Source organism: Aythya ferina (assembly GCF_964211825.1).
Source record: "Aythya ferina genome assembly, chromosome: 4".
NCBI lineage: Eukaryota > Metazoa > Chordata > Aves > Anseriformes > Anatidae > Aythya > Aythya ferina.
The window spans coordinates 19,018,600-19,041,075 of record NC_140300.1 but is presented as its reverse complement, the minus strand read 5'-3'; the positions used below and the strand labels follow the sequence as shown (position 1 = coordinate 19,041,075).

At 44.6% G+C, this 22,476-nt stretch overlaps 2 protein-coding genes and 1 long non-coding RNA gene across 7 annotated transcripts in view; 1 reads left to right on the top strand and 2 right to left on the bottom strand.

Moving 5' to 3' along the window:
• Nucleotides 1-11,220, top strand: part of CCDC149 (coiled-coil domain containing 149) — a 52,394-nt gene extending 41,174 nt beyond the window's left edge. For 2 of the 4 annotated variants that reach the window (XM_084516484.1, XM_084516482.1), the window contains 2 exons: nt 627-734; nt 4,885-11,220. In XM_084516484.1, the coding sequence (XP_084372610.1) occupies nt 627-734; nt 4,885-5,474 (698 nt within the window). In that variant the 3' untranslated portion in view covers nt 5,475-11,220. The remainder of the gene's footprint in view (nt 1-626; nt 735-4,884) is intronic. The other 2 variants (XM_084516483.1, XM_084516481.1) reach the window with 1 other exon arrangement.
• On the bottom strand, nt 10,033-11,545 carry SOD3 (superoxide dismutase 3). Of its 2 annotated transcripts, none has more exons than XM_084516485.1 (2): nt 11,128-11,545; nt 10,033-10,934 (listed from the first exon to the last, which is right to left on the bottom strand). In XM_084516485.1, exon 2 carries the CDS (start codon nt 10,916-10,918, stop codon nt 10,205-10,207), a length of 714 nt encoding a protein of 237 aa, XP_084372611.1. In that variant the 5' UTR covers nt 10,919-10,934; nt 11,128-11,545; the 3' UTR covers nt 10,033-10,204. The 2 variants fall into 2 exon arrangements, with proteins under 2 accessions (XP_084372611.1, XP_084372612.1); XM_084516486.1 differs by having other exon boundaries at nt 11,095-11,531.
• A 6,153-nt stretch (nt 11,546-17,698) lies between these two features.
• Nucleotides 17,699-21,427, bottom strand: LOC311435465. Its single transcript, XR_014692138.1, has 3 exons — nt 21,155-21,427; nt 20,864-20,956; nt 17,699-17,946 (listed from the first exon to the last, which is right to left on the bottom strand). It is a non-coding gene; the product is annotated as an uncharacterized lncRNA (long non-coding RNA).
• Nucleotides 21,428-22,476: the final 1,049 nt, after the last annotated feature.

The following is a 22,476-nucleotide window of genomic DNA, read 5'->3' as shown; positions in this document are numbered from 1 at the left end:
ATTTTCAGGTTAAAATCCCTCCAGTTCCCTAGCAGTGTCTGCTGGTTTGCTGCCTCAGCTCTGGCTTGCCTCATAGTTGTGCTAATCTTTACATTTATTTTTATTTTTTTAAGGAAACGTTGTAGTACATATATGAGCCTGTAGTGTAAAAGTACACAGGTGATAGGAGGCAGGGTGATAAGAGTACAGAGTCAGTGCTGAGCACTTGCTGGCAATGGCATGCAAATGATCCGTGTATTAATATAGCCTTACCCCAGATTACTTACTGCAAAACTTTTGGTATGATCTGATTTGTAATAACCTGAATTGTATGGTGAATACAATTTGCTGAATATAGCACCTGCTCTTCTTTCAAAGGTTGTCCTTTGCTCTGCAATGTGTCTAAAAAAAATAAATAATAATTACCTTTCGTTATTTTTCTTTATTTGACTTACATGTTCCAGCTATGCTATAAAATACTTTATTTCCATGCTGTAGAAGGATCATTTGAGATGCTTTTCTGGTTCTGTACTTCTTTTCATGGCACTGGAAAAAAAGGAGTTAAGCTGTAGGATCTGTGTGAATATCATTAGTGAACGATGAGTGCAATTAGCGAATTAATGGTTCTAACACTTTGATTGTTTCAGGTGGAAAGGACACCATAACGTTCAGTGACCCAGCCTTGCCTGTTATACAGCGGTCTAGGTCACCGTTGTTAGCATTTACTGAGAAGCCGCAGCAAACTGAAGTACAAGGTGAGCACCTGGACCGTAAGGAACATGATGAGAGCTGAGCACACATTTCTTTCTAAATAAAATGTAATTTTCATGCTGGGATAGCAGAAGGCAAAGTTTCAGTGGTCACTGAGATTGAATAAATCATCCACAAGTAAAATGGATAGCTGGTCCCTGTACAAAGAGCAAAGAAACCGCTGAAAAATGACTGTTGAAGAGATTGCCCAGCGCTAGGCATCAGGTCGTACACCTCCAAGAATTTTCATGCCAGATAACTTGATACTGTGACAAGTTATTCATGCCTTCTGTGTTAGCCTCCTGCTCTTTTTCCCTCCCTTAGAGTGCACAGTAGGAGAGCAGTCTGTGGAACTGGCTTAGCACTTTGCTGCATTAAAGCTGATACCTAGATGAAAGGCTTCCTGATTGCACCCAGTAAATTGAAATAAGCCCCCCTCATTTTCCCAGATAAATTGACTGTGCTTTTTTAAAGTCTTCCACGTGTTTTGTTCAAAACTTTCCCCAATAGCAAGCATTAACATCTCTCCAAAGTCAAGCCTAACTTTATGTGACAGTAGCAAAAAGATAGTGTTTTCCTGATAACCTCAATTTTTTCCTGAGTTTTTCATAATGGTCAGGAGATAGGTGATTGTGCCTGCCTATCAGTGCTTGAGTAAGGTCTTTAATGGACACAATATTCTGGTATGCCCAGATCTTACTCGGCTAACCATGAAGCATCATAAACAATTTATTTGTTAGTCCTGAAACTAAATAGGTTGTGGCTTAATTTTGATTTTATTATCCATATCATCATCTGATAAAACTTGACAGCCGGACTGATCGTTTTTTATAATCTTGCTCAGCTGATATTTTTGCTAAAAATAAGAAGTGAAACTATAGTGAGTAGTTCTCCAGTGAGTAATAACAACTCATAAATATTCATTTTTTTTTGCCTGCTTAATCATTGATTTTTAATTAAATCTGCAGTTACTGAAGGTATTTACTTGGTGGTATTACGTTCTTTCCTTTCCTGTCCTAGGTGAGGTTGGTATTACAGTTTTGATTAAAGCTGCCTGTCAAATCTCATCAGACCTTGTTTCTGTTGCTGTGTAGCGCTGCCAAACGTTCACTCTGGACTGAAGCTTTCCATGATGTATTTTCTACTTCAGCTGATTTTTTTTAATGTCAGCCAAGTAACTTTTTTGTGTCTCTAATTCTGATAACCACTTTTTTTTTTTTTTTTAATAAAAAACCATGCAAACATGTAATATATCTATAATTAATGGACAAGGAATTTACAAACGGGAAAAGATTTCCACCCTTGAGAAGATAGGCAGGAGTTTTCATCCCATTCTAAGCACAGGAGTGAGGAATCCAAATTCTGTCATTGAAGGCAAGATGTGATAAAGGCTAAAAGGAGGATAAGAAGTGGGCAGAGTATATGGAGGGACCGGGTAAACAAAGAGATACCATGCAGGAGCACAGATCCCAACAGGAAGAGATCACTGGAAGAAAACAGCCTTGAAGACAAGACAGCCAAGGATTAGGCCTGTGGCAGTTATCAGAAAAATTGGCTCCCAGTAGGTCACCCTCTTTACCCTTTCCCATTTCATAACTGTAACAGAGAAATCCCGTGATTAAATTGTGGTGGATTAAGAAATTACTGCTCTGCCTGCACAAACAGCTTGCTTTTAATTTGTATGTGGCACAGGGTACCTGGTAACCTGCAGTGAGAACTCAAACTTAAAACCCAGCTCTGTGACAGTTTAAATAAACGAGGTCAACTTCTTGGTGACAGAGGAGCACATCCATGGGCCAGTCTGCCAGCTGCTGGGGAAGCCATACCTTCTAGCAGTAGATGGAGCAATAACTTCTTCCATTGTTCCAGATCCTTTTTCTGGAGGATTTTGTGCTTTCCATTTTCCCTTCGAAGCCTGGAAAAGAAGCAGCGCGTTTTCAGCTGCAGGGTATCTCCTCCTTGGAGCTGACAGCTCTTCTGCAGTCAGCAGCTCCATGGGAGTGATGCACTGTCAACTTCTGTGCTGCTTTACACAGAGGATGACTGCCTGGAGTTGAGTTTTAGGAATTTGCTCCACACTGCAATTTTTGATCTCTGCAGCCTGCCTCCAAAATCTGGGGGAATTTGGCAACTAAGAAGACAGGAATGTGTTCATCGGCCTTTATTCACCGAGCAAGTATGACCTCAGTTTAAAAGTATTCCAGCAATAAAAACAAAACCACTTTTACTTTATTATTAGCTGACTGATCAGTTGAATGACAACAGATAAGTGGAATAGAAATGAGATTCTTGCATATTTTTAAATGCTGGGCCTGAGGTCAGTCAACTGTGGCCCTATAAACACTACCATGGATATTTAATGTGTGTTTGGCCCAGAAAATCTTTCTATCCTTTGAGCTAACATACATTTTTTACCAGAACCTTCTGTAATACATAAAATGTTGCTCTAGCTAGATGTACAGATAATCAGAGGCCCTTTTTCAGGCCTTTTTGATCAAATCTATCTGCTTACCATGATCTCATCAAGCCCTGTTCTGGCCTGTAATTATTATCAGTTTCAATTAGGCTGGATGGTAGAAGTCTGTAGGATATACTGTGCAGTTCCTGTGTGAAAATGCATAATGACATAGTACAGGCACATGAATTAAAGACTGTGTCCTGCCACAAAACCTCTCTGCATCCAGCGCACCCAATATAGGGTGTCGTGTGATGGATTGTACGGGAACATCAGAGCCACTGGGGAACAGCTCTCTTTTTATCGTCACTGGTGAACGCATTGTTCCTGTTGTACTGCCTGTGCTCCATTTCAAGCACTCTCTGAAGACAAAAGTACTGTTTTTCTGTGAACTTCACACAAATTGTTCTTCTATGAATGATTTATCTTCACAGCACTGCAGCGAGGTGATGGGGTGGTGTTATCCCTCTGTAGGAGGAAACCGTGCCACACAAAGAGCAATGCAAAGTCCCCTCTAATTTTGAGTGCCAAGTGGAGGTGCCTAAGTTTTAGCTATTTTTAGAGCATGGAGAGTACGTGTGTTCAAATATATAATGTGAGCACAGCAGTGCTGCAAATCAAGCTCCGAGTTTCCAGCTGAGCACTCAGATAATGAGGATTAGATCCAGTGGGTGATCACCTTTTGAAAGTTAATTTATCCCTGCCTTTTCCACAGAGTTAAATCCCAGCTCTTCAGAGTGACTTTCCCGGCTTCCTTAATGGTAGTTAGACTGTCTGTTCCCTTCGTGCCCACCCTTGTCTCACTCACTCAGCAGCTCCCAGCTTATAAATGAGGCAGGGCTGGTAGAGGCAGTAGGCTCCTGCACTGTACAGCTCAGATCCCACCCTGCAGCCAGTCTGCTCCGTGCATTGAGCAGGGCAGGATTCCTGTGGGAGAAATCCAGGAAGTGCTCCTGTACTAAAAGGTAATGCACATGCACTGCAAGAGCCATTTGGAGCTGTCGGAGCAGCCCTACTTCTGGCATTTCCCAATTTTTCTTATTTGACTCCACAAGCTGATTTTCAGTGAGGCTTTTTGGCCTTAACAGAGACGAGGACAAATTCGTTCTCTTACAGAGCTGTTTGTTTGCACATCACTGTTTTCTCCGTTCTGTCACTTTGTTCAGTGTTTGGCTTTCAGTGTAACAGTATATTTCATATTTTTCTGCTTTGTTTTATCACACCAACCACATTAGAGCAATCTTTTACGTTAGGAGAAGTGTTGCGGGATCAATAACAGAATTATTGGATGAGAGGCTGCGAAAAGAAAAAAAAAATTAAAGGAGTTTGTGTTAACCTCTGAACGTGGTACTGATTTGGGGATTAATGTTAAACTGTGCCCCAAAATTCTGCAGTTAAGTGCCTTGCTTAGAGTTGATACTCCTAAAAAAATTTGCCTGTGCTGTTCTGCAGTGTGGTGTCAACTCTAACTCTTCTAAAATTGTCACTGTTAGGGAAAGACAGGCTCCAAAACAGCCCTGACCCAGCAAGAAAACCTGTGTTGATTGCTTATCATGTAAAAAATGGGTCAGGGACAAGATAGAGAACCACTCTGGCAATCTCTTACTGAGGCAGACGTCTCTGTGGTGTGACACTGTTGTGATGGTCCCCAGGCCGGGTACACAAACATGAGGCATGTCGCTGTTCCATTTCTCTTTCAGCAGAACAGAAGGGGGAACGTAACGAAGCTCGTGCTGTTGCAAGTGAGTCCGTGGCTCCTCAGGAAAGAAACTTGAATAACAGAAACCAAAATAAACATTTTTATCCTTCATTACCCCAGTTACCTTCTGAGGAGGAAGAAATAAACAAGCTTGAAAGCAAGATAATTAAACTGACAGAACAGGCAGTTTCAGAACTGGAAGGGAAGAGAACAGAAAATGCAGTTGGGGAGCAGAACACGGTGGTTGGGGCAGAGCTTAATGGCTCCTCGGAGGGAGATTTCCCATTCTCCAGCCCGGACACGTCCAACCCCACAGATCCCTCAACTTCTGAAAGCGAACCAACAGCTGAAACCGAGACCCTGAAGGACAGTGATGAAACCTCGGAGAGTGACTGTGAGATCCCAAACCAAAGGAGGCAGAACGGCGTCACCGGGGACGCGCTGGGTGCTGCGGACCCCAGAGGGCACGGGGGTCTCAGCGTCACGACTGCACGCACACACGGCAGCTTGGAGGAGCCCCCTGAATCTGAGAACGTGAAACAGCCTGCTCGTGCTGAAAACTGTGAATATTTGGATAACAGTTTGGCTTGAGGTATGACAGCCAAGCCCTTGCGCTTCTCACCGTAACCCTCGTGCAAGTGGGTCTGTGCTGCTGTGACTACGACCAGTGAAAGTTTGTCAGAGGACTGATTTTTTTACACGAGTCTGTTAGTATGTGTCTAACAATGGTGTTCTTCTGTTAGTTTTAACTGCAGTATACCAAAAATGTAAATAATCTGGGAGAAAGAATTTGAAGCTGTTTGGGTTTAATCGTTTTGGTTCTTTGTAATGATTTGAGGTTTCTGTGTAGGTGGATGTGATTTACAGCCGTGTAGCAGAGCCCAGTGATAACCATGTGCCACGTTCTCACTGGGCTTCTGGAAGGCCTGCGGTCTTAGTGCTGGACTTGATTTTAATGGTTGGACACGTCCAGTGATGGAAAATTGGAATGATGAACTGAGAAGTACCTTAAGGTCATAGGATTTTGCCTGTTTCTCAGACTGCATTCTGTTTCCCTGTCCATAATGGCTGTGAGTACGTCCTTAGAATAAGACCGCTGTTGGGAATGGAAGCAGAAAGCTCTCTGAGAACCATCCCTGCATGTGTTGTTCTCTCATTTCACACCTTTGCATCTTTTACCTCCCTCTCCCAGTTCATCTCATGAAAACAAAGGGAGTTATTTCACCAGACACTAAGAACCCAAATTAGTGATGCTCTGAAAAAACATCCGAGGAGCCAGAATTATTGCTGTGAGGAACAGCAGTGCTGCTCCAAGCAAAAACAGCAGGAGGAGAACCAGCTATGCCCCGTCGGCCTGCTTGGTGCTCTGGGGTACTGGAATTGCATCCCTCAGCCTCCAGGAGCTGCAACAGCCCTCAGACCGTAACGGGTGGTAGATTTCAGCCTACTCCATTTGTGCCTTCCTTTTTGAAAGAATCTGTGTTTTATTTTACGTTTTGGAAAGCATAAAAAAAAATCATGTTTGTGTTCCTCCTCGTTTCACCGCTCTTTGTTGTAGGAGGTTTATTTGTGCTGTTACCTCTTCCTTAAACTTCTTCCCCTGTTGGGGTTCAGTCACAGGAAAGCTTTTTGCCTGTCACCGCTGCCAGAGGGAGGGAGGCTGCTGTGTCATTCCCCAGCCCGCTCCTGACGCTGGAGCTGTGCCACTCTGCTCCTCGGAAGGCAGCAACAAGGGAACGCTCAGCGGTGAAGTTAGCAGCTGGCGGAGAAGGGGAGGCACGTCCTTCCCCTCCTGCTCGTAGCACAAGGAATCGGCTCTGCAGCTGTGGGGCTTCTATGGGCCAGCAGCCCTCAAGGCAATTTTTCTGCTGGCTTGGGAGCTAATTGTCTGTAAATGTTCGTTTCTCACTCCCAGAACTTGAAACCAATCAGAGGGAATTAAAGCAAATTTAATAAAATACTACTAATAAAAAGGAAAATCCCTCCCAGATTGAAGCCTCCTTTGACAAATAACTGCCAGCTGCAAATTTTTACAGCCCACTTGTCAGCCGCTGAATAAACAGAGTTCATATTAGCAATACTGACAAACTCTGCTTAGATGGGAGCTGCGCTAGCAGGTGCTGCCAGAATCAAGGTGTCAGAGCCTGTGAGCAGTTTGCATTCAGCAGCAGAAGGGCTGTATGTAAATGATTACATGTAAATATAAGGAATGATAGTGGGAAGGTGAAAAATGTGGCTTGTGGCTGTTCTCACGTGTGTTCCTCGCCAGGTGCCTTCGTGTAACCCTTTCAGCGTCTGTCTGCAGGCAGCGAACCCGTAGTCACCGTGCTGCTGGGGTGCGTTTCCTTCCTCTTTAAAGGTTCTTCCACACTGCAGCATTTCACAGCAGCCCGTAGGGAAAAAACATCTGTATATTTAAGTGCGTCGGGAACATGAAGCAGTAAAAAGTTTTCCTTTCATTACCCTGACAAAAATGTAAGTTCCTCATATCCTGAAAACCACAAAGAGTTTAAGCATTTGAAAGATTGTTATGCCATTGCCATTAATTGTAACTGACTGCACTACTGCCTCATTTGTGTGACAGTACTGACAAGTCGGAAGAGAAATGGCTGCAGAAACTGAAATCTCCGGGAGATTGTGGCAGATTTTTTTTTCCTATAATGCTTGAATGTTACATGAAGTATCACTTTATTCAAGATACGTTCTTCTCCATCTTTCAGAAGCTAATCCTGCACAGAGCTAAATATCAGTGTGGTCAGAGCTGATGCAAGCCAGTAAAAGGGGCAGGGTTTCATGTAGCTGAGCTCTGAAACATTCAGGTGAAACGTTCAGGGTGTTTTATGGCCGTTGTTTCCTTGTCCTGAATCTTCCCTGACCCACAAATGTGTGAGCTGATGTTTGCCGCTGTTCTCTCAACACCAGTTAATGCCATTAACTAATGGAGAGCTTGGTGCAGAGATCGGCGCAGGTGGAAGCAGTGCTGGACCCACAGTTGCTGTGCAGTGCCTCAGGCACTGATTCGTTGTGCTGTGGTTGTTTTCTGTGAGAAGAAAACGGAGAAAACTCAATATCAACAAGGTCATGGGGTAACTCCTTAAATGCCTTGTTTGTATCTTTCATAGAATCATAAAATGATTCTAATCATGGAGTGATGGCTTGGAAGGGACCTTAAAGATCAGCTCCAGCCCCTGGCCATGGGCAGGGACACCTCCCACTAGATCAGGTTGCCCAGGGCCTCATCCAGCCTGGCCTTGAGCACCTCCAGGGATGGGGCATCCACAGCTTCTCTGGGCAACCAGTTCCACTGCCTCACCGCCCTCTGAGTGAAGAATTTCCTCCTAATGCCTGTTTTTTGCAACCATTAAATTCCAGAAAGGTACCTGGATCTCTGGAAATCTCACTCAGAGTGTAATATTCATGCTGCGATGCTGGTCCCGTGCGTTCTGCCCGAGTTAATGCGTATTCTGGCTGTGGTTTTAGCCTTCTCCCAGGAACACAAGTTTCAACCCCAAGACGCTTGTAGAAGTCAGACTGCACTACGTGATAGCCAATTTAATAGTCTTGTCAGCATTGTTCTTGGATGATGTTTAAATTTATATTGTTGTGTTATTAGAACTGTGATTTTTTTTTTTTTTTTGGTAAATTCATTCATGTTTTGTTGTGGAATCAACACTACTTTACTGGGTTTCTTTTAGACTCATGTTCCCTTCTTCTAGGACTTCAGAAATGGGGAAATCACCTCCTGCTGTAAGCTCTTTTGCTGCTGGGCTCTGGGGAAGTGGAATGCTGTGGCAAGGGGATGGATGAGGTGCGTTTCATAAATGGATCTGAAGCACATTGCCTCACCTAAGAGCAAATCCACACGCTACCTGTGACGAGGGTTTCATTTGAAAGTACCGTGCCGCGGCTATCTGAAAAACAACGTTCAGTGAAGTTGTAGAATAATTGTGTGCAAATGACAGCTGAAGAAGCGTCTTTGAGAATGCTGTGTCTTTTCTAAGTGAGACTATTTTTAAGCATAGGGTAATTTGTATAATAAAGACAGGGGGATTTCTTTAATCCATATGAGCTCAGGAATGTATTTCAAAATCTTAACCGAGATTAAGTTGAAAGTCTGCTGCGTTTCTAAAAGATAGGGTTTTGCTCACCAGCCTCTGTTTTGTAGTTTTACTTTTTAAACGATGCGGTTTAATTTATTTGCAAACCTTCCTTTTGTTGCTGCCTGGATTAACTGCGCAACATAGTTCAACTGTATTAATACATTTTGTCATCTTTAATAAAACCATACATTTCCTGATGCATTTCTACCTGCTGATTTCCTTCGCTCAGTATCAGATGAATGATAGTGATGAGTTAGTGCTGTAGTATTTCCAGGGTTGTGTTAAAACAGAAAAATAAAGCTTTATAGAGCGAGACCTCTACGTTTGTTGAACATTATCTGGCTGAAATGTTTTCGCTGTCACATCTCCCCGTCTCAGCTGAGTGATTTACTTCCTAAATTTTTGTGTGAAGAAATACACTCAGTATTTTTTGGCTTTGAAAGTAATATTCGTCTCTGTTAATTCTATCGTCGCTGTCCAAGCAGCATTAAACCTTCTGTATGCAACCCAGTCGCTACCAGTCACAAACTGGAGGTGCTCAGGAGTTTTTGCTGGGGAGTTATGGAAAGCTGGAGTATTTAAGTCCACTTTCAGTGGTATTCAACTATATGTGCATGTGTAGACAGCCTAAGCCAGTTTAGAAGCTCAACCATGTTTGAGAATAAAGCCTGAAAATACAACTAGAATAGCACAGTGAACCTAAAGTTTGACCTGGAAATGTCTGTACTTTCCCTTATTTTTAGGGGAAATCCGTGACCCAAGTCTTACAACACAACACTCAAAGCTGTTGAAAGCGCTGAGATCTTTTTACCTTCTAGATTTGCAGCTAAGTAAGGGACAGCATCTAATCAGAGGCAATTCCTCGCTTATTTTTACTTATTTTTGTGAATTTTGGTATCTGACTTCTGGTCCTGTAAGAGCCCCTCAGGATGCTCAGCCTCCTTACCGGCTTTGTAACCCACGCATCCCAGCACTCCTCCTTTCCCGCGTGCCACCCCCAAGCTGCACAGAAGGGAACCTTTTCACCTCCAAGAACACATAGCACGGCGTTGAGTTGCTGCTGCTTTTATTGACCAGCTTACAGGAAGGCGGCCCTACAAAGTGATACACATTTGTTAGAGAAGCAAGAGGACGGGGACGGGAATCCCTTTGCCACGTGGCGTGGCGGCCGACGGCGCAGTGCTAGGTACTTGGTGCTGCCCGGGGACTTTCTGTCCCTCCCTAAAGCCTGGTTCTGAGCCATCTCTTCTTCTTGTCCGCCACCTCAGGCTGTTTCTCTTCCCACAAGCTCCCGCTGCATACCCCGATCACGCAGCAAGCCAGGCGCTTGCCCGCGTTGCCGTTCTCCAGGCTGGCCTTGTTGTTGCCCTTGCCCATGTCGTCTTCCTGCTCGTGGATCACGACGGATCTGCCCAGGATGGAGTACGGGCCGAACAAAGTGGCGAAGAGATTGGGTTTGTATTTCCTGATTTTGCCGTCTTTGGGAGAGAAGTTCCCGAAATCCCCCGGGTGGCGGGGGTGGTTGACGTGGAAGGGGTTGTAGTGGCCTCCGGTGGAATCGCAGCCGCTGCTGAGGTCCCCCAGCTCGTGGATGTGGATCGCTCTGCCGGGCTGGTTGTCATCCAGCGGAAAGCCCTCCAAGTGAAAAATGGCTTCCAGCCTTCCCTGCGGGTAACGCTGCCGGAACAGGACCTGGCCGGTCACCTGCGGCTTCTCAGCGTCTAGTTTGGGGCTGGGCTGCATCTCACAAGCGGCGTAAGTCATCCCGCCGGTCTCGTTACTAGCCGTTAGCGGGTAGAGCAAATTCTGCCAGAGGTCGTTCACTTTTTTCTGTATGTCTTGAAGGGTCTCTCTGTTTGGCTCGGTTTCTTCTTCCGCCGCGATGCCAGGGGCGGGCAGGGCGAGTCCGGCGAGCAGAGAAAGCAGCAGAAGCATCCTGGCCACGCCGAGCCTGCGGAGTGCAGAGGAAGCCAGCGGGAGTGAGAGGCCGGTGGCAGCAGCCTGCCTGGGGAGGGACACGGAGCTGCAGCTGCAGCCTGGTCCCAGCGGGCTGCGAGTAATGGAAGCTAAAGCAAAACACGCCCCTGTAAACACAGAGAGCTGCGCGTTACCAGTGGAAGCACGGAGCCAGCGAGCGGATTTACCTCTCCCGGTCGCCACAGGACCCCTCGGTGGCAGCTCCTCTGCTCCCACCAAGCGCGGTGTGGCCAGCCCTCAGCGCCGAGCTGCTGGAGGCTGCGGTGTGCTTGTGTAAGAGCTTGGAAACGCGGCGCAGGGGAGGGGACACTCGCAGGCAGCAGGAACAGGGAAAAGTTAATTTTCCAAAAGTTTCCAAAAGAGTTCGCAGGGCGAGCTCTTTGCCCTCGCTCTGTTCACCTGTGAAACTGGCTCTCGGTCCTCATCACCATCCCAGAGCAAAAGGAAAAAAAAAGTTGCCAAGCTGCTAAAGTGATTTGCCTGGTGATGGCTTCGTGTGCTTATCTAAAATGAGCGACCTTCCCCGGGCAGCGAGGAGAGCGGCAGCTTCGCTGAGGCTCGGCTGGAGGCTCGGTCACTGCGCTGTGCTGGTTGTCATGGAGTTGTTTTGCATTCCCATGCCTTCACTCCTCAAAATTGAGACTGGTCCTTCAGCAACAGGAAGTGTTACACATGGACGTGTACCAAACGTTTGGTGGGTTTAAAACCTGGAAGGCACAACCTGAACTCTCAGAGGTTGAGGTACATTTAGTGCAGCGCTGTGCCTGGAGCGTGGATGCAGCCACCACAGGGGCAGTTTAGCAGGCTGGGATTTGTGCAGGGAGAGAGGAGTAGCTCATGTAACTCGGGAACAATTCTCAACGTAAGAAAATTGTAAGGAAAAGCCTTTTTTCCCCCAATTTGTGTCTTCTGCCAGCTGGGAGAGGAATGTGTCTGTCAGCTTCTGGAATGGTAAAAATGTGTGTGTTATCCTATGGGTATCGCACGCTAGATCACACCCAAGATACTCAGTTAGCTGCAAGATGATTTTTTTTTTTTTTTGGTGTGAGGGCAAGGAGAGCTGAAGGAGTGCCTCCTGCTTGCCTCATTTGCCAGGCGCTGGAAATACGGGGTCAGGTAATTCTGCTTGGGATATTGCGATATTGAACTTTAACCCTGGGCTCCTGTTCCTACTTGATGAAATGGGACAACTGATGGTTCCTTTCTTTGGGGTATTTATGAGCTTTTCACATCCCTGCGTTGATGAGAACCATGGAGGGGCTGAGCCAGCGCCTCCTCCTGCCCTGCCTTTCCCCAGGTTCATCCCTGGCAGCCTCCAAGCTGGGGAAATGCACACTCACAAAGTGCTAATGCATTTTACAGCAGGAACTCGGGGCAGAAGTGTGGCTGCTTTACATGCAGTAATGCTGCTGACTTGAGTGCCATTTGTGCTGTTTTACACCAGCTGGGATTCTGTCCCTAAAAAAAAACAGGAGCCCTGAAAAGCCCAGGGTACTTGCTGCAAAGCTCTTCTTTGATGTACTGCACATGCGGGAGCCAAGCAGAAATGCAGACGGGTGTAAAGGAGATGATCAAAGGGACAGAGAGGACTGCAGCAAAGCTAAATGATGTATTTGTAGTGCTCTGCACTTCAGAGAACGCAAAGGAAAGAGTAGCTGTGGGCTGCTGTCAGAAAGATGTATTTTAAAGAGGAGAAGGACTGATAACTACAAGAAATGCAATTGCCAGGGTGGTTGGCATTCATTCCGGCTCTGAACGCTGCAAGTACTAAGCACTAACCAGGTGGAGCATTAAAGCCTGTTGTAACCCACTGCTCATGTTTTAGTTTTCTATTTGAGAAGTGGTGACGAATAATGGGCTAATGGCCCTTACAGCAGGCAGCAGGCAGTGGGAGGAAAGCCCCCATGACCTGACCGTGCACTGTTTAAAAAATAAACTTCTCTTTTTAAAGCCCCGGTGTACAGGGCGTGTGGTATACTGAATTTCAGGCCATGTCCTAGAATCTCCTGGGCTCTGCAAGCCAGAGCCACCCAAACAAGCCAGCGCCGTTATTCACCAGGCTGTAAGCTCCACACAAGGGCAGAGCCTTTGCCTGTGTTCCTCAGGGCCCAGGATTTCGTTCCCCTGTCCCAGTCACCTCCTGATGGCCGGAGGGACTCGCACTCCCAACACAAACCGACATCTCAGTCCATGCCGTGACCTCCTTGGGCTGGTCGCTTGGTTTGGGGCTGACTCTGTCCCGTTGCACCACGTCGCTGCGTGACCTGACATCATTTGACTCGCCCGGTGTCGACTCAACGTGACGCAGGAGCGCTGCGTGGGAGAGCGCCCGTCGGAGCGAGCAGTGGCCTGCTTCTGTCTGCAGCTCGGCTCTGCTCTCCGCGGGTTTACGGCAGGGTGGCTCTCCATAAAAGTGACACCCAGGGCAGGCAGGCCTTACGTCTTCGGCTGCAGGTAATGGAGCTGACTGCTCTTCTCCACATATGGCTGAGGCTGGAGCCGCTAAAAGCAGGGGCTGTTTGTATACTGAGGGAAGCAGAGCCAAGATCATTGGAAACCTAATGTGCTCCTTCGGTTCGGGGCGCTCTCTGCCATTTCTGAGTCATGGTCCCAGCCTGGGAGCCAGGGAGGCTGGGGGGTCATCAGGCAGCAGTCTGAATCCACCTGTGCAGGAGTTTCGTGCTCGCTGTAGAGTGACTGCAGGGCACCAGATTTTCCATGCATTGTCTATGGCATAGTATCGTACATGCCCTGCGCAGCAATTTCCTGCAAGCACATCACCAGCTCTGCACGGTGTCTGCTGTGCCTGGGCACCTGCCTACAGGTCTGCAGGTAAGCCTGCAGTGTTATTTAGCATCTGTGGAACTACAAGCAGTGGTGACGAGCTAGGATTTAAAGAGAAACACCATCAGGGTGTCAGTGAGCAGTTTTTGCCCATGTCTTGCAGTACAGGGCTGGCGCTGGGGTGCTAGCAGCACCTCCTCCTGCAGAAACCAAGGTGGAGAAACTCATTTTGCAATCGCTGTAAGGTGAAAAGAAAATGACAGGAGAATGAGAAAACTTGCTCTAGCACAGGGGCAATCTGCCACTGGTGGAGGCTTTCTCTTCCTGTTTATTCCTATTCCTCGTCTTGGTGGTTCTATTTAAAGAAATAAAGATATTTAGTGCCTGAGATAAGCATCCATTTATAATCTTCTTGCAAAAGAGCTATGTGCATTTCCAACTTTTCAGGGCATTACCCATACAAAAAATCAAGTTAAATAAATACACAAAAGGGAAACAACACTGTTCTCTGCAGGGACTAATTTCTCTTGAAAATGGAGGATCGTGCAACTGTCAAACTAGTTTCCATCAGCCAATTTGAAAAACTCTTGAAATTCTTCCTCTTTAATAGCTTGAGAAGAAATCATTTTATGAGAGTGAGAGGAGCTGTAAAGGAACTGTAAGTAAGCTTTTTGACAAAGCTGCACTCAGAAACCCATTCTAGTTTTGTCAACCTAATTTAACAGAATTTCATCTCCTCATGTGGATATAAAATATTAATATGTAACATAAAAATTAGGGATGGAACCCAACTATTAGGTAACTTAGGTTATTATTAGTGTTTGTATTCATTCCCTGACCCTTTATTACACAGTTATCCTTTCTGCTGCATAGCATTAACCTGAGGAAGGTTTTGTTCTTTGAGAGGAGAGGAAGGAATGAATGCAAGGCTGCCCTCCAGCTCAGTGGCCATTGGCCATGTATGGAAAGAGCTTGATTTTTTTCTTTTTTTTTTTTTTGGATTCAAAGTGCACATTGCACAACACGTGAATGTTTGCACAACTTCAGGTCTGTGTGCGGCTTCCAGTCAAAGCTCGGGAGCCACAGGGCAGCTGGGCCAGCAGGTCAGCCATGCAAGCAGCAGCTGCATACAAGCAGTTAAATGATCCCTGTGCCATGGCAAGGGATGACAGTAAAGCATCTCAGAAAGCTAATGATCATCATGGGTGAGGAGACCATGACTTTCAGATCCTTCTATCTTGCTATTGTGTTAAGGAGAGCTTGGTTTGAGGGTACCAACAGCTGCCAGGTCCCTCTTGGAGCTGGAGGCCCCCTACCCGAGCAGGAGGCAGGTGTGAGGCCTGCAGGCCCTGAGTGCTTCCCAGGGCCAAAATGGGGAGCCCAGTCCTTCCCTGCAGGAAGGGGCCCAGCCCTGGCCTGGGCTTGTCCCCATCCTCAGGAGCTGGTCAAACAGTCCCAATCCTTTTAAGCTTTCCTCCTAGCTTTTCCAGGCTCCTGTACTGTGTGCCACGTGTGCCCATGGAGCACACACCTCTTTCTGGGAGCGAGGTGCACAAACACCTCAGCACCCCCGGCAGCCAGGAAGGACTGTGCACTTGTCCCACAGGCTCTGTTACTCTCCACGCCATAACGAGGCTTTTGCCTGATCCTTTCCTGCAGAACTGCTGTCTGTGCAATTGTTTCCATTTTGCATTTCTTTGGTTGCTATTCCTGCCAAGTATGGGATTTTACCTTTGTTCTAATTGAGTTAACCTCCTTTTTATTTCATTCCCCCCGCCCCTTATTGTTTCTCCAGCTTGTCACGAACATTTTGAATTCTAATCCTTCCCTACAGTGTATTTACAGCCCTTCCAGCCTGGTATCAGCTGTGAATTTAATCAGTTTACTTTTTTGTTCTGTCATCCAAGTCATTAACAGAAGGGTTGAATAAAGCCGAATCAAAGACAAACGTGTGCATCCGAGGCAGGCTGTCCTCCCCACTGGGTGCTGACAAGTCACCAGGCTGGGAGCAGAGTTCCCATCGTCCCAGCACCTGCTTTGTAGCACTGGGAGCAAGACCAGTTTATCCCCTAGCTTGTGTGCAAGAATGTTGTGTGAGGTAGTTGCTGAAGTTAAAATTCACTTCTACATCTTCTCTACATGCAATGCTTGTTATTCTCTTATTATAGAAAATAAATAAATAAATACATTTCCTGATATCTTTTACTTATTTCCCTTTTTGGCTCTCAGGTGAATACAAAAAGTGTGTTTCTTTTAAGGGTTTTTCTGTGGCTGTGACTTCTGAATTGCGCTTTTTGTATCCTCCCTGGATCTTCAGAGTTCACAGGAACCAAAATCATTCACTGGCCCTATCACAACATACTTGCGTTATCATTGTTATATTATTATGTAGTGTCTTTGAAGCGCTGCCTGATACCGAGTGGTGTTTGAACCCTCAGGCATCCACAGCTCATGCAAAGCCACCTTTTGTGCACACGTCCTCACATTGCTATCTCCCTTCTGCCAAAACCATCGAACTGACCTGTTGTATCTTAATGTTACATCAGCTTTGGAAGGAGAGATGGGGTTAATTCATGCTAACTAGACTAAGTACTTTTCCACAGGCTTACATTTTTCATCTTCTCATTTCCTGTAAGCAGCACCTGCGGGTAAAAGCCCCCAGCTTGTCCACGTTCCTCACCACCTTCTTACAGCTGCCAGTAAGGCACAACCCACCACAAACAGGGCAGCTGTGTCCACTCCCAAGTTTGTATCTTAATGTAGAATCGCATGTGCATGTCAAGTTTCTAGATAAAGAGAAAAAATAAGGATTTATTTCTAGACTCAGGAGGATCCTGGTTGTTCCCATGCCACGAACAAGAAGCCTCCCAATAGGATTTAAATTACTGCCACCTGCTGCAGGAGCCAAAGGCTCTGCTTTGCACAGGGGCAAAGTAGAGCTCAGCAGAAGCTGAAGGCAATCATGTTTTATGAAGACAAAGCCCACCTGGCTTTGATATGGGACAGGGGCAGGCAGTGGCCAGCAGCTCTGGGCTAGGAGAAAGTCAGAGCTCAGCAGCACCCAGCAGGCTCCTGAGGAGGTTCCTGCTCCATGACTGCTACAAGGTACAGGGGAGCAGGCTGAGCTCCTGGAGGCTTTTTCAAAGCAGGCATTTCACCACAGACCTTGTGGTATGTTGCTATTAAAGAAAGAGCAAAACAGAACAGTATGGTGTACTGTTGGATAACCATTTCCTTTGAAACTTCTATTAGGTAGATCAGGGCCTGAACACTTGAGTGCTTTTGAAACAGTTTGTGGTAATACCATCGCATTTATATTTTTGATACTAGTAGGGGAACTTTTTTTTAAAAAGCTTACATTTTTCTGTACAGTAAAAATTGCTTCCATGCTCAGGTGGCTCCCCACTTTTTTAGCCATATTTATTCTAATGGGTTGATTTTGTAAGCATAACTGAAACCCTGGGAGACTAATGAAGTTTAACAGTGTGTGTTAATTATATCCACTTCTGTTGTCTCAGTGAAAACACAGGATCCTAAATCCTATTTACATTCTGAAGTTTCAGAGGTTCCAGGTCCCTCATCTGACCTTAACATCTCTTAGTTTCATGTGGCTTTCATAAGCCTGTGCACATATTTAAGTTCTCCTGTGGAGAATGTTTTCTGAGATCAGATGTTCAGGGATTATGAACACAAGAGTTTTGTTACCTTGTTTAAAATCATTTTGACATTTCGGTGTAAGTCATTAAGATTGTTTTCTTAAACTGTCTAATGGGCCACAGAATGGGTGAACCATTTTTAGAAAAAATAAATAGAAGCACCTAAGTTTCTAATTGACCCACCTGCAGAATTCCAACATAAATATTTTGCCCACTCTGAAGTAAATATTTGCACCTGAATTCCTCCCCAGGAAGACTACTTCCCAGTTTAGCAAATAATTAAAGACAGAGGCCATGCTTGGGGGAAGCATGCAAGAATGGTCCCTTCCATCTGAAGGTGCTCTCAGTACTGTTTATTTTTATTTTCTTTCTTTTTCCTTCTCCAAACTGTGCAAAAGGACCAGGTTCCCCAAATGCTGCCAGAGTTGGGGATCTCTGCAGAGACGTGAGGTGGTTCTGCTGATTCTGTTTCAGCCAGGTGGGTCCCGTTAGTTCCAGCCCAGCAGTGCAAGGGATTCGAGCATCTCTGAAGCCGCATGTTCAGGTCTAGAAAAACAGAGCTGGTATAAGGCAAAGCACACAAAGGGAATACATTTTTACCAGCTCCAATGTATGCATTAATAAACAAGACTGAGAATGCCACCTGCTTTCAGGAAGGTTTTCAACTTGCAGGGCATGGAGTTCTTAATAGTATTCCATTAGCTATAATGAGGAATACTGGTGCAGATTTCCCCCAGGAAGATGGCACACATTTGTACAAAATAAGGCTCCTGCTGGGCTGCTTTATGAACGTGGAGTCTTTCAGTTCCAGTTAAATAGGATAACCAGCTGTTTTCTAGAGCACATGGAGAAATCCTTGGATTGGATGTTGTTCCTACTCTCAGCGTTAGGATGCCTGTAATAAATGAGTAAGAATATAGCAAGTATTTCACTGTGGCCCTGTTGAAGGGGAAGCAATTCTTCAGATGCATTAGAAACTGCTCTAACAGATGCAAGGAAAAAAAAACTTTTTTTTTTTTTTTTTTTTTTTTTGAAGCTGTCCTTTTTTATTTTGTTACAAACTTACCTTCCATCTCCAGCTCCCAGGTTTTCCTCCTATGAGCTATCCTCTGTTTTGTCACTTGCAAGGCTTTATTCTCAAAGCCTGCAGATGTTATTAAAACTGAGGATTATAAGGTTATGAAGTGCATTGTAGAAGCCAGATACAGATTGGATGTTTTTATTAGGGGATTACTGAACTTTGTTAACAGGAGTGAGCCTGAACTATTCTAGTGGAAGTTCTGCCGTGCTGGTTATGAAACATCTGATCCTGGAGCAGAGACAGAGCTGCACCTTAGCCAGGTCCCAGTCTCCAACCGTGCTTCATGCTCATGGTGCATAAAGCTGGACCACTGGCAAACAATATGTAGTGGTTTCATTGGAAAAGATTTGGCGTGGGCATGGCAGAAAATATCTACCCACCATAAAGTGCCAGATATTCTCCTAATCTCTTGTTCACTTCAGAATCCATTTCTACTTCTGGCACGTACTATAGACAACAAAACTACAACAAAATAAAGCATATGAGATACATGCTTTCATTTCAGTTTTAAATATATTCAAAAGATCTACCACTTTTTGTAGCTTTTTATAACTTGCATAGGCCTACATGATGCTAGGCCCTTATGCATGAAAACTCCCCAAAGTTTTACTGCTGAGCGTGGTGTCATGTAGCATGGAACATCCCCTTGGTCACTCCAGGTCAGCTGTCCCAGTGTATCCCCTCGCAGCCTCCTGCCCACCCTCGCCTCCTCACTGGGGCACACAGAGAGAAACAGAGAAGCCCTTGATGCTGTGAGAACACCGCTCAGCAACAGTCAAAAAACATCATTGTGTTATCAGCACAGTTTTGGTTACAAATCCAAAAGTCCATTTGATTTGTCCAAGCAGACTCCTAATCGCTTAATATATCCCTTAAAATGTATTTGGTAGAGTGGCAAATTATTAGCTGGCTAGAGATGCGGCAGGTGCCTTTCTAAAGTTACTCCCTATTTGTATTAACAGGGAAAGGGGAAAATTTGGGGTCCGTGTAAACAATTTTAAAGTGTAATTAGTGCCATAAATGAATGTTTGGTATTTATGTGATATGTACATAGTTCTTACCAGTGAATTAGTCATGATCCTGTCCTACTCTGAAACTATACATCAGTTTGTGTTCTTGTGGTTATTCAGTTCATTAAAATCCAGTTGCATGTTTCTGCAGCCAGGATGAGTATCTTGCCATGGTTAAGGATATATGCTCATCTTTCTATCCAGATATAGGATGGATTCTTAATTTTGTTTTGATTTAATGGATAATTTTGAATTTCAAGATTGCTCTCACAATATCCATCTGGGGGCAGATTTTAAAATCAGCTGAGGGGAGGAGGAGTTCAGCTAGAATTTCAATAAAAAATGCAGATTAAAAAAATCACATTAGAAGGCAAGTCTTTATATAAGATAGAATAAAGGCTATACATTATAAGTAATCGACTAGTTACACTTTTCTATTTTTATAGCCATATATTCTTATTTTCAGACAATAAAAGAGAATCTTTGTGTTCTGATTTTTTTTAGATTTGGTGTGATTACATAGTTTGAAAATTGCTGCACGTAGTTTTATCTAAGAACATTGTCGCATCACAACAGGAAATATGGCCGTAACATTAAAAGGCAGATTTGGATTCTGGATGCATTTTAGTTGGTGTCTTTTTTTTTTTTGACATAGAATAAGCTGCGTAACCCCCTTCTACCTCCAGTTTGCCCTTTTTCAAAGTGATGATAACAATGACTCACTTCCTCATGGGGGTATTTTGAGGCTTAGTTGAAGTCTGAGAAGTTGTTTCTGACCCTGAGAAAATTGATGTCAGAAACTGCAATATTGGAATACTAATCTTTCAAGGCTTGGATAAATAATTGTCCACAAATGAAATGCTATTTTCTCTGCATTTTTTGTGGCCCCCTCTATAATATTCCTTGAATCGGTAGAGTTCCACCTTAATACAGACAACAGAGGAGACAGTGGACAGTGCTTACCTAAATAAACAAGAGCCAGAGCCCAAATTATTAGTAAATACCAAGGCTTCATTTAGGTTGAATAACGCTGCAATCCAACAAATAAATGAGCCATCAAGTTTGAATTTATGTAGCATACGAAACACATTAAAGCCATCTGACCATGACAAAGGCCTTTTCTGCTGTGAATAATGAGGCCAACACATTATAATATCCTTTAGATGAGACATTAAACCCAAGGTCCTTTCTGTTTGTCTCTGGTGGCCGTCCAGGTGGAAGGTAAAGATTCCCTGGCATTTCACTAAAAACGTAGAAAATCTCCAGCCCCCAGCAGTATTACTTTCCCTGTAAAAAAAGATTAGAGTAACCAATGCTATGTACGAGTTGAATATCATCAGGCAAAATGCAAAGTACCTGCCCATTTTCTTACCCAGAAGGACAGTGGGGAATCTTCTCTTGCTTTCGTGAGAGCAAGGTCAGCATCTCTGGGACCAATGTCAGTCTTGGAAAGTCCTTTGGGATCCTGAAAATGTAAAACACAAGAAAATAACTAATTCTCATCAGCAGCACATGTTGTGGTAACAAAGAACATGTCCAAATAATATATATTTGCATGTGTCTGTGCTTGCATAACTAGACATGCACATTTGCATCAGTAATTTCTAGGAAGAAATGGTTTGGAGATGAACACAAATTAATTATGCCAGGAAAAATTTCTTACCATAACTTGTACATGTGTGATTCGCTCGGGAAAGTTCATTGCAAATTTCAGGTTTTTTTGTATAATCCTCGTGATTTTGTACCACTTGAGATATTTTAACTTGAGCAATTTTAGCTATTACGCTTGATATACCCTTAGTTTGATGTGAGCCTCCGTGAAATTTTATCTAAGTGAAAAGCAGGTTCTTGCTCACTGAGCATGTCTTAGTTGCATAGTTTCACACCAAAGTTTCTTAGCATCAGACTCACAGCGGTATGGCACAAGGTCATGTGAAAGGTAAATCTCAGAGTCCTCTCACAGGTGTAAATCTATTGCCTTACTGTTAACAAGCTGACTGAACTCACTCGTTTGAAATTAAGGGAAAGAAAGGAAGAGGGAACAAACCCCTTGAAATGAGCCTAAGAATCACGCTGGAGCTGAACCCCCTTAGTAGCAGAGATGGTAAAGCCTTTCATGAGGAACTGACTGATGAATCTGGGCATCTTTTGATTTTCTGAATAATGAGCCAGCTCTTCCCTCTTGCCGAGAAACATATGGGATGTGAGGAAATCAGCTGGAAACCCAGCCATGTCTCGTTCGGCATCCTCTCTGCTAGAGGCAGGAAACTGGTACCTTATGAGAAAAGATGGCTTGAGGGAAAGCTTGCTGTTCAGTCAAAGCAAATCCAGTCCCTGTGAGTCTTGTGCCCCTTGATGTTTGTTCTGCTTTTATCAGTTATCAATGGGAAGGCCACGTAAAGCTGTGACACTTGTCCAACAATGATTTTTGCTGCCTGTGCTAAGGAAACCAGTTCTGCTTCCTTCTTTTAGTGTGTATCTGCTTGAAACTCCTGACCTGGTGGAAATATCCCCTGGGTCATATCTTCCAGGTCTTTATGTTTGAGAAAGGCACTTTCCAAGAGAGGAGAGTGAGGAAAATATCTATGCGTAACACATCTTAATATTGATTTCATTGACTTGCATTTCAATCATTTCGGCATTAGGGATAGGAAGTTCTAGTAATGAGGACTGAAAACACGTTGGCTTTGATTTTTTGTAGCGTAGTTAAAGACCACACTACACGTATTTAATGACACTTCAAGATGTAGGTCCTTTGTGGGATCTGACAGATTCAGCCTGTGCTTTGTGGCAGACACTTGGCACCAGGTAACCACAAGCCTTGAAATAGCGTACGTGCTCTTCAAAGTGACCAGTGGGGATTTCTTTTTGTTGGAAACGACTCTTAAGTGGACACAGAAAAGAAGTTGTCCCTTCAAATTTAGCTTGCTGTCTTCTAAAAACAAGTTCAATGATCTGAAAATCTGAAAATCCTTCATACAGTCT

What these genes read in the sequence shown, in the direction of transcription:
- SOD3 (XM_084516485.1), bottom strand. Translation starts at nt 10,918, where the DNA reads ATGCTTCTGCTGCTTTCTCTGCTCGCCGGACTCGCCCTGCCCGCCCCT.